This window comes from Ichthyophthirius multifiliis, assembly GCF_000220395.1.
Source record: "Ichthyophthirius multifiliis unplaced genomic scaffold scaff_1120509251170, whole genome shotgun sequence".
Lineage (NCBI taxonomy): Eukaryota > Ciliophora > Oligohymenophorea > Hymenostomatida > Ichthyophthirius > Ichthyophthirius multifiliis.
In genome coordinates, this window is record NW_004086137.1 from 20966 (window position 1) to 32293 (window position 11328).

At 15.6% G+C, this 11328-nt stretch overlaps 2 protein-coding genes across 2 annotated transcripts, besides 31 other annotated features; both read right to left on the reverse strand. All coding sequences in view use genetic code 6, as the record gives it.

Annotated features, from left to right (window-relative positions):
- Positions 1–192: 192 nt before the first annotated feature.
- Positions 193–227: a microsatellite.
- Positions 228–410: 183 nt separating this feature from the next.
- Positions 411–453: a microsatellite.
- Positions 454–664: 211 nt separating this feature from the next.
- IMG5_152930 (nuclease domain protein 1) lies at positions 665–2811 on the reverse strand. Its single transcript, XM_004030770.1, has 4 exons — positions 2427–2811; positions 2089–2306; positions 1751–1983; positions 665–1577 (listed from the first exon to the last, which is right to left on the reverse strand). Exons 1-4 carry the CDS (start codon positions 2796–2798, stop codon positions 841–843), a joined length of 1560 nt encoding a protein of 519 aa, XP_004030818.1. The 5' UTR covers positions 2799–2811; the 3' UTR covers positions 665–840.
- Positions 715–775: a microsatellite.
- Positions 2308–2374: a microsatellite.
- Positions 2308–2395: a microsatellite.
- Positions 2321–2406: a microsatellite.
- A 216-nt stretch (positions 2812–3027) lies between the features above and the next one.
- Positions 3028–3063: a microsatellite.
- Positions 3064–3150: 87 nt separating this feature from the next.
- Positions 3151–3225: a microsatellite.
- Positions 3172–3235: a microsatellite.
- Positions 3236–3492: 257 nt separating this feature from the next.
- Positions 3493–3576: a microsatellite.
- Positions 3577–3582: 6 nt separating this feature from the next.
- Positions 3583–3671: a microsatellite.
- Positions 3588–3644: a microsatellite.
- Positions 3672–4497: 826 nt separating the features above from the next.
- Positions 4498–4557: a microsatellite.
- A 158-nt stretch (positions 4558–4715) lies between these two features.
- Positions 4716–4862: a microsatellite.
- Positions 4741–4882: a microsatellite.
- Positions 4741–4925: a microsatellite.
- Positions 4741–4944: a microsatellite.
- Positions 4865–4930: a microsatellite.
- A 370-nt stretch (positions 4945–5314) lies between the features above and the next one.
- IMG5_152940 (hypothetical protein) lies at positions 5315–8496 on the reverse strand (the record flags this gene model as incomplete). Its single annotated transcript, XM_004030771.1, has 8 exons — positions 5315–5329; positions 5620–5670; positions 5785–5818; positions 6293–6373; positions 6803–6958; positions 7086–7278; positions 8384–8397; positions 8486–8496. 8 exons carry the CDS (start codon positions 8494–8496, stop codon positions 5315–5317), a joined length of 555 nt encoding a protein of 184 aa, XP_004030819.1.
- Positions 5678–5753: a microsatellite.
- Positions 5693–5766: a microsatellite.
- Positions 5703–5783: a microsatellite.
- Positions 6506–6562: a microsatellite.
- Positions 6714–6765: a microsatellite.
- Positions 6751–6786: a microsatellite.
- Positions 7280–7359: a microsatellite.
- Positions 7283–7372: a microsatellite.
- Positions 7663–7721: a microsatellite.
- Positions 7880–7926: a microsatellite.
- Positions 8432–8481: a microsatellite.
- Positions 8497–9501: 1005 nt separating the features above from the next.
- Positions 9502–9539: a microsatellite.
- A 1715-nt stretch (positions 9540–11254) lies between these two features.
- Positions 11255–11324: a microsatellite.
- Positions 11325–11328: the final 4 nt, after the last annotated feature.

The window sequence follows — 11328 nt, forward strand, 5'->3', positions numbered from 1 at the left end:
TTTACATTTTGTATTTTTATTCCATGAAATTCTTTAAGCTTTTATTAAAATTTTATTTTCAAATATTGGTATTTTATTTATATTTGTATTTAAATCTACCCATACTTTATTATTTTATATTTTCTATCTATATCTAAATATATATTATCCTTAAACTGGGAAATTTTCAACTATATCTGTATACGATATATCTTCTATATTTTTCTAAATTCTATTTTTTTTAAATTATAATTTATTTATTTTTAAAAAAATAAAATTATAAATCATTTTCAAAATTTTTTATTTTTATACCCAAACGCATTAGGTTAATTAATATCATCTAAATCATCTTATATTATATAGAAAATCATTGTAAATGCAGCTTTAGAAGAAGACATTTTTATTTTATAAATTTATATATTTAAATAAAATATTTTTTTAATTTTATTTATTTATTTTTCTTAAATTTTTTATATAAAATATACAAAAATTATACTATATACAATAATAATTATATTCAATCATAATTTTCATACTTTAATAATTTTTTTTTTTTTAATATTTATTTATAAACAAAACCTAAAAATAAAAATAAAAATATATAAATTAATCTATTTTATATTAAAAAATATAATAAAAAAAAACATTATATAAACTTATATAAAAAAATAAAAATTCTAATATTAAAATTTAAAATTAACTATTAATTTATATTATAAATCAATAATAATAATAATATATTTATATAAATATATATATATTTTTTATAATATTTATTATTTATTTATAATTTTTAAAAATAAAATTATTTTAATATTATTTAAAATTAATAATAAAAAAAAATACTAAATAAAACAAATATCAATCATCTTCTTATCCAAACTAAGTATCAAAAGCCCAAAGTCCAACTTTTTTTTCCGAAACAAATTCTTCTTCATCTTTCCATTTCTAATATTATTCTGGTAAATTAACATTCTCATTTAACCTAATAAGTCCTTTTTAGATAAGCTTAAAATTAACACTTTAATTAATATCATTAACTCCTTATTTAGTCACTACAGCAAATTTAGTTCCATTATTATCTTAATAAACATACTAAAAGTCCATTTTTTGTTCCCAAACTAAATCTTTGAAGCTTTCATCGCTTTCAACTGCCAATGAGTGTTTATCTGGAAGTCCTTAACAATAAGCAAGTCCTAATTTAACAGCAAAAGGTGGTATATTAATCCATTTTTCTGGCATTTTGCACATATCTTCTACATTAATCTTATCATAGAATCCATAATCAATAAAGAAGACCTCATATTTGCTTCCTTAAAGCCTTCTAATGACCTTTCCTCTATAGAATTTTTCATCTCCTGAAAAAACGCCTACAAAAGGAGTACCTGAAGAAACCGGATCTTTTAATTTTGGGAAAGCATCAAAGTCAAAATCATCTAATTCATTTTCGATTTTATCTAAATCTTTGATTCTCTATACATCATGTACATAGAATTCATCAGTAGAGATAATTTCTGTCACTTTAGTAGTTATTTTTCCAGAAATATTTTAAATTTAATAATCTGAATATTCTCCAGCATTTTGATTTCTTAAAATATCTATATTTAACTTCTAAGAACTAAAAATACCTTTTTTTATTCCTTAGCTATTTTCTCTAAATCTTCATATTCTTATTATTACTTACTTTTTCCAAATGAAAAACATAAACCTTCTTAAAGCATAGAATTTGCAAAACTAGTCTTATTTAAAAATATCTAAGCATGAAATTTACCTTTAGAGTCTATTTTTTCCAATTTTATTTCAACATCCCTTTATAGGAGATTCTTTTTGGAAAAATTTAAAGCAGCATTTGCCCAGGTAGTATATTCGGCTATATTACTGTCTGGAGGAACACATCTTATACCACTTAAAAGTAATAATATGTGACAAGCTTATTCATTTATTCGGACTTTAAAAAGACTTCCGCTTATTATTAATTCAACTACACCGGTTAATTTTGGAGTTCTTTTTATATATAAATATTAATTATTTATTATTCATTATGTTAGTATTTTTTATTTTGATTATTATTTTAATGTATATATATATTAGAATATTTTTAATTTTTACGAATTCAAGAATGTATAAGCTTCATTTAATTTCTATTTATTTTTAACCCTTGAGTAATCGTTAAATAAATGAATAGGAGCTTGTTTAGAAGAATGTATTTGTTTTAATTTTTTCTTAGCTTCTTCTTCAGCTTATGTATATTCTTGATAAAATTGAGATTTTTCATCGTCTGTTCTTGCAGGATTTAATAAGGCGTATCCTTCTTAAAGGATTAATTTCTATACATAATAAAATATATATAAATATATATAAATATATATATATAAATATATATATATATATATATTTATATATTTATATATTTATATATTTATATATTTAATTTTATATTATATTACATTTATATTTGTATCTTACAAAAATACAGTAGCAAAATTCATTTATTTATTTTAAGCTTCATTTTCTTCTTCCCATGCTTTTTATATTTTAACCATTTTTTCATATTCAAATATTACATCTACTTTTTAACCAATTAATTTCTTTCTTAAAAATTCTTTACTTTCATATGCCCAAGGTTTATGAGGACGTTCTTAAGTACCTAATTAGGGAGCACGTACGTTTACTAAAAAAAATCGTGCTACGTTTTTTGTTTTTAATGATTAGATTGTTAAAGAATCTCCAGAATGTACTTCTAGAACTTCGCCTATGAATTCTATATTTTTTACTTTTAAATCTTTATTTGTTTTTTTATCTCTCTCTTGTTTTTCCATTTTTCCCAATTAATATATATATATATGTTTTTTATTTATTTTTACTAGCTTTTTTAATATATATTATTTTTAATTTTAATTGAAAAAAATCTTTTAAATTAAATTCTTTGCGCGTGGTTTTAATTTATTAAATATAAAAATAAAAAAGATTTTTTTTTTTTCGGTTCTTTTTTTTTAGAAATTAAAATAAAGATTTATAAATAAAAACATATAATAAAAAAATATGAAAATATTTAAAAATTTATATATATTAAAAATATTATATTTGTAAACATTAAATGGAAAAAAAATATTAAATTTAAAGTATTAAAAAAAAATAGCAAAATATATTAAATGAAACATACATTTATAAAATAATAAATATTATTATATTTCAAAATTTTAATATATAAATATTATTGTAAATCAATATTTTATATATAAATATAAAAATAAATATAAATAATATGTATATCTATTAAATATATAATGATTATTTTTTTAATATTTATAAAATTTTTAAAAATATTTTTTTTTTTATAATACAATAAACTTTATTTAATTAATTAATTATTATATTTAAAAATTATATTAAAATGCATAATTTAATAAAAAAATATAATATGAATATGTTTAAAATTATATATTATATTTTTACTATTATTTTATAAATTTTTTAAAAAAAATAATATAATAAGTTTATACATAAATAATAATATATATATATATATATATATATATTTATATATATATATATATATATATATAAATATATAAAAATATTTATATTTATATATATTTTTTGAATTCATTTTTATTATAAATAAAATATTATTTTTATATTAAAAAAATTATTATATTTTTATTTTATTTTTATATTAAAAAATTTATTTTATTATAGTCGTAAAAATAAAATTTAATATTATTTTTATATATAATATATATTTATTAATTTTAACTGTTCAATTTTTTTTTTAGAATTATATTTATAGACTATTAAAAAATTAAAAATTTTTACTTTTATAAATAATATATATATATATTTTTAACATAACTGAATTTAATTTTTTTTTTTTAAATAAATTAAATTAAATAAATAAATATTTATATTATTTCTAATAATATTTTTAACTTTTTCAATTACTAATTTTATTATTTTAATCATAATTAATTTTTTATTTATCTGTATAATACTATATACTAGTTTCACTACTTAAATTACTACAAATATTCTATTAATTATTAATAACTTAAATATTTGATTATGCATTTTTATTATATTTATCTTTTTTATTTGATATTTTAATTTAATAAGAATAATTATTTTAATTTAATAATAAATTAGAAAGTAAAAGTTTATTTTATATATCATGTTATATTTTTTAATAGGAATTATATTTTTTAGTTACGGATTAATGTTATTATATTTCTTTTTTTTAAAGAATTCTATTTTATATATTTAAGAAATTATTTTGTTTTTATTTATTTTAATTTAAAATTTTTTTTTTTTTTGGGATAATCCCATTATTAAAAATGAATCGTTTTCTGTTAAATTATTTACATTAATTGAATTTTTGGTATTTATATAGTCGGAATTTTATATAGAATATGTTCTTAACAGAGCTTGACTTTAAGAATTTTATCTTCTCTCTTTTATAGATTAGAATTAATTTTTTATTAGGAATTATTTTATTTCTTATTGATTTTAAATTAATAATAATAATTTATTTTTAATTTCTTATTCTGAATTAATATTTTATGTATTTTCTGTAATTTATTTATTTTATATATATTTTACTTAATATTACTACTATTTAAATAATTATTAACTATTAATATTTATGTTATCATATTTTTCACATTCTAATATATTTAAATTTTATTCTTTTTAATCTAATTTATTTTAATAATCAGATTTATATGAATATTATTATTAACTATAATCTTCTTTATTTTTTTTATCATTAATATCTTTATTAATATCGTTATTATAAATATCTTTATTAATATCATTATTAATATCTTTATTAATATCTTTGTTAATATCTTTATTAATATCTTCATTATTAATATCTTTATTAATATATTTATTAATATCATTATTATTATTATTATTATTATTATTATTATTATTATTATTATTTTATTTATTAAATATATTTTTAATTAAGAATTTTTTTTAAGTATTTTAATTATAATATTATTTATTTTATACATTTTAAATAATACTATTTCTATTTTATCTTACTAATTTATTATTATCTTAATTTTTTATAACAGACTTTTTAAATTCTTGAAATTTTATATCATTTTGACTTTCTGCTTTGATTCTTTATAATTTTATTTTTTAATCTTCTATCCATACATCTTCTTAATTTTACATATTATCCTCTATTTTTATTAACGACTGAAATATTTTTTATTAATTATTATGTTCTATATCATTTATTAAATAATTATTCTATAGTGAATTTCTTTTAAATAAATTATTTTTATTTTTTTTAAAAGCTTATTACTATAAGTTTAAATCATTTAAATCAAAATTAGACTATCTAATTTATTTATAATTTTTATTTAATTTATTATTAATTTAATTAAACTCATCTTTATGATTTTCTAATATTTTTTAAATTTATTAACTTTCATTATTATTAAATTCATCATTTTCAGTTGAAAAATGCTTATTTAATTATTACTAAAAGGAATTTATTGAATTATTATCATCTTTATTTAACTCTTATGTTTAAATGAATTTATTAAAATTTTATTATTCTTCTTATGGAATTTACATTTTAGCTAAATTTATTAATCTTTCTTTTTTAATTTATTATTTTAAATATACTTAATTTTTTAGTTTCTCGAAAAAATTATATCCAAAAACATTACAAATATCCTTTTATTAAATATAAAAAAAAATATAAATAAATAAATATATATATATATATATATATATATATATATATATATATATATATATTTATATAAATATGTTTATTAAATATTTTACATTTTATTCGAATTAATAAAGTATAGCCTCTTAACTATAACATATAGCCTTATTTTATCTAAATTTTATATTTTAAACGATTTCTTCATCACCAAAATAACTGCCTTTACCAATAATTTTTAATCTATATCTAATTTTTTAATTATAGTTTTTTTTTTCACTTTTAATTTTTCTAATTCAGTATAAGTATTTTTTTACTAATTATATATTTATAATATTTTTTTATTAATTTAAAAATATTTATTTATATACATTATTATATTAATCTTCGTTATATTTTTATGTTAATTATTCCACTTATTCATATTATTATTATAATTCTAATTCTCCTTCTTTTATTAAATAAAAAAAATTCGAAGTATCTCCTTCTGAATAAATAGGTTCTCTCATTTTTAGTTTAATTATTTACATTTAATGTATAATTTAATACAATTTTCTATCAGGTGCATTTGAAAAAAAAGAAAACGAAGATAGAAAATCTATTTTTTCCCTCCATACAGTTTTTTACATACTACCCAAAACTTTATCAAATGAAGCTTTATTTAAAATCATAACGTGAGATTCTTCTTTTGATACCAAAGTAGCAGTTCTAATAAATTTATATATGTATTAAATTTAAAAAATTTTTAATTCTGTAATTATATTAAATAAAATCAAAAAACATTATGAAAAAAAATTGGAAAATAACTTCAAATTGTTTTTTATAAATAGGTTTATATTAAAATAAATTAATAATAATAAATAAAAAAATAATAATATGAATAAGATAAATTATAATGATGTTTATGTTTATATCATTAAATTTTTTAATAATCAATAAAATAAAAAAAATATAAATGAAATAAATAATTTTTATAATTATTGTGTTTAAGATATAAAAAATAAATATAAAATTATGTATATAAATATATATATTGTATATGTATTTATTAATTTATATTTATATTTTTTTTAATTTTATTTAATTATTTTTATATTTTTATATTTTTATACTTTTTTATTCTATATTTAAATTTACCTTCCCTTAGAAGTAATTAAAGATATTTCACCAAAAGAGTCACCAGGTACAAAAATTTTTACTAGAATAAAACCTGGATAATTATCTTTTAAAAATAATAATTCATCCTTTGTATTATTATTTTCATTTTAATCGTTACATATTTCATCTATTGGACTATTATATTTTTATAATCTATAATATATAATTAATATTAATAAGTAAAACATATAAAGGTTGAAAAAAAAATTACAATTACAATTTTTAAAAAGACTTTTTAGCTTTTTTTATATATAATTTTTACTTAATTTTATAAACAAATCCTTTGACATTTTTTTCGACTGTTTCTTTTTTAATAGTATTTTTTGTAAGAATATTTAAAAACTTTCTAGTATCTTTCTCTTATTATGATTCTCCATTTATTTCTTAAATATGACTTAATTAATCTTCTTTATCATAATTATATAAAGGATCGGGTATTAAACAATATATTGACCCTAAATATATATACATAAATAATAATATAAATAATATAAAATAAATATAAATATATATATATATATAAATATATATATATATTTATATTTATATTTATTGCCTTTAATAAGAGTATATAAATCTTTTCCAACATCTCCATAATTAAATAATACTTAATGCTTTTAATATACTTTAGTCGTCAATTAATTTGCTATATTAACGAAATTTTATTTGTCATTTTTTGTAAATATATTATTCTAATCTTAAAAAAAGTTTATGTTTTTAAATATGTTATGTAAAAAATCTATTTCTAATTGATTTTTCAATTTTTTTCTTAATGTATATATAGCTATCTATTATATATAATAATTAAAAATAGTAATTATTTATTGTTAAATATAAAAATATATGTATATAAATATATATCATATATATATATATATATATATATAAATATATATATTTAATAATTTTTTTTTTTTTTTATATACATTCTTTTTTTAAATATATTAACAAAATAAAAAGTTATTTTATTATTTATTTATAAATTTATAATAAAAATTGATAAAAATGAAATAAAATATAGTAAATTTGTTTTTTATATATATAAAATACGTTTTAATTTTCTTCTTTTTATAAATCAACATTTTCTTATTTTAATATATCAATTAACATTTAATCCTTTTGACTTAATATCATTTTCGGCAATTTATTGTTAAAAATATTTATTAATCTATCTGAATTTAATGATCCTCTTTTTAAAAAGTTTTTTTAAGTTTCCTCTTTATAGTTTATGTTTTGTTTTTGAATATCTTTTATTGAAATCTTATATTTTTTTTCTGTATCAATGTTTGATTAACTTTTTATAAGCCTTTTTTCATATAATACAGTTTCTTCGTCTGTTTATTCGATATTTTTTTATTATAATACTGTATTAATCATTTTTATTTTACTTTTATTTTTTTTATTGAATGATAAATAATAATTTTTTTTTTGATTTATATTATTATTTTTATATGATATAAATTAAAAATTTATTAATTTTATTTTTTTACATTTATACTTTTAATTTATATTAAATAATTAGAAAAATGATATATTTTAATTATTTTTAATTAAAATTACAATTTTAATATAAACTAAAAATAAATAAAACTAAAATCAAAAAAATAAATATATATATATATATATGTTTATATATATATAATGTATATTTATAATATTTACTAATTTTACATTAATATCTTATAAATGATTTAATAAAAAACATGTATAAACTATATACAAGGTAAATGTTAAAAACCGCAAAAAGAATGTTCGTAATTTCACATAATCCCCCGTTCTAATCCAATATAAAATTTTTCTTTGAAAATCACAAACCTCCTCCAACATTTACCTGAGGACTCTTTTAAATATAATTTTTGTATGTAATTCTAGCCTGTAAGTGACCTTGAAGATCCCTAAAAAAATATTCTTTTAATCAGACATGCTTTAAGTACTTACAATTTTGCATATTTTAGATATTTTTATGAAACAGGGTGTACAAACTTCGAAGTATTAAACTAAAAAGACTTCATAGATTGTGATTTACATGAAATAGGGGTACAAATGTGCATTAAAAATAGAATATTTTTGCAAAATATAAAAATTCACACAGTGTTTGTTTCACCAATGAAAAGAGCTTTAAAAACTGCAAAAATATTATTCGAAAATAATAATAAAAACATAAAATTCGTAATTTTACCTGATTGTGTTGAAATTTTAAGTAAAGTTTGTGATATATCAGATTTTTAAAATACTAAAAAAGATGTATATATAGAAAACCTATCATATGAATATTTTTTAAATGAAAATAATTGGTAAATTGAATATATAAACAAAGAGCTTTTTATAAACACGAAAGGATAAAATACAGAAAAAAGTGCAGAAATAAATACTACTGATGATGATGAGAAAAATACCGTAAAAAATAATAATATTTTATATGAAAAAAACTTAGATTTATTTGAAAAAATCGTCTAAATATATCCATAAAGTTTAGAAAATAAACAAAGTTTAGAAAATAGATGTTAAAAGATAAAAAATATAATAAAATAATATATAAAAGAAAACAATATTGATTTCAAAAAAGAAAAAATAATTTTAGTTTCTCATTTTAATTTTTTAAATACTTTTACGAATTACATACATTAATTTGAAAATTGTGAAATTTTTCCTTTTTAAATTTGAAACAATAAAATTAAATATATTACATATATATATATTTAATAAATATATATTTTTTTTATTTTTTATTTTTTGTTAAAAAATTAAAAAAAAACAAAAACAAAAATGGATAATTATCCTTAAAATTGCATAATACATAATATATAAAATAAATATATTTGTATATCTATAGATTGTTAAACTCCCTAAAAAATTGCTTGCGCAGAATGTCATGTAGAAGGTCCTCATTTAAAACACGAACTTGTCAAAATTGATAATTTTAAATAAATTTTATAATAAAAAAGCCTTTAAATATTAAAATTATAAGATCAAAATAAAAAAGAAGAATTAAAAAATAGACTTTTATAAGAAAAAATTAAACTAGAATCTTATTTTTAATTAAAACTAGAAGAATTTGTATAATAAAATATAAATTTAATGAATATATAAGCTTAAAAAGATCATTTTTTAAATGAAAATATTAAATAAAATTTATTTAATTTCTAATAATAAACAATTGATTTTTAAAACGAAAAAGAACTAGAAATAGCCATTAATATATATAACAATAATTAAAAAAGTCCATAAATTAATTAAAATTCAGACTTAATATTTTAAAAAATCATAACTCAAATGTAAAAAAACTTAAATACAATAAACTAAAAAATAACTAAGATATTTAAATAAATAAATAACCAAAAAGATTAAAGTTCTCCAAATAATACAAAAAGAAATAATATAATTCTTCCATTTAAACCCCTTAATTAAAAAAGACTTACAGGCCATAAAGGTTGGATATATAAAATCGAAAAAATAGACACAGGAATATTAGCAACATGTAGTTCTGATAAAGATTGTATAATATGGGAAACAAAAACTCAAAAAAAGCTTTAATAAATAACCATAATTAACAAAAAAACTCAAATACTAACCATATGTAGACTAAATATTGAAACAATAGCTTTAGGCTTATCTGATAAGACCATAAGAGTATATATATGGGAAACATAAAAATTAGTATAAATTATTAAAGGATAAAAAGCATACCCAAATTCACTTATATGTATAAATGAGACTTTATTAGCCTCTACTAGTGATACTTCTGTTTATATATGGGATTGGTAAACTGGAGTATAAGTCAATTTATTAAATTAGTTACATGATGGAATCATATATTAGATAATATTACTACATTAGGAATCTTTAATGGCTTCTTGTAGTAAAGATACAAGCATAAAAATCTATGATTTCGATAAAAAATAAATAATAGGACATTTAAAAGGACACAAATAAACTGTTTTGTGCATTTCATATTTAAAAAATACATTACTTGCATCGGGTTCTGGGGATTAAACAATAAGAATATGGGATTATAGTGATTTTTTACTTATTAATGTTATAAAAATACCAAATGAGACTATTTATTCAATTTGTAAAATTGATAATGTCTATTTTGCAGCAGGTTTAGGTAGTTCTATAATATAAATATGGGATTATGATAATATAGAAGATTTAGAGAATTCATAATAGTAGGATTAAGAAAGTAATGTAAAGCCTTTATAAATTTTATTAGGACATAATGGGGCGGTTGGATGTGTTTGCTATATAGAAAATGAGAATATATTAGTTAGTGGAAGTAATGATTATAATGTTATTTTATGGGAATGAGATATTATTTATATTAATCTTTATAATTTTTAATTTAAATATAATTAGTAATTAATACAATATAGTTCTTTAAAAAATTTTATAATAAAAAAAATATGTATAAAGTAATATAAATTAAATATATATTTAATTATATATATATATATACTATTTTTTTTTATTTATATATATATATATATAATAATTATTTATTATTT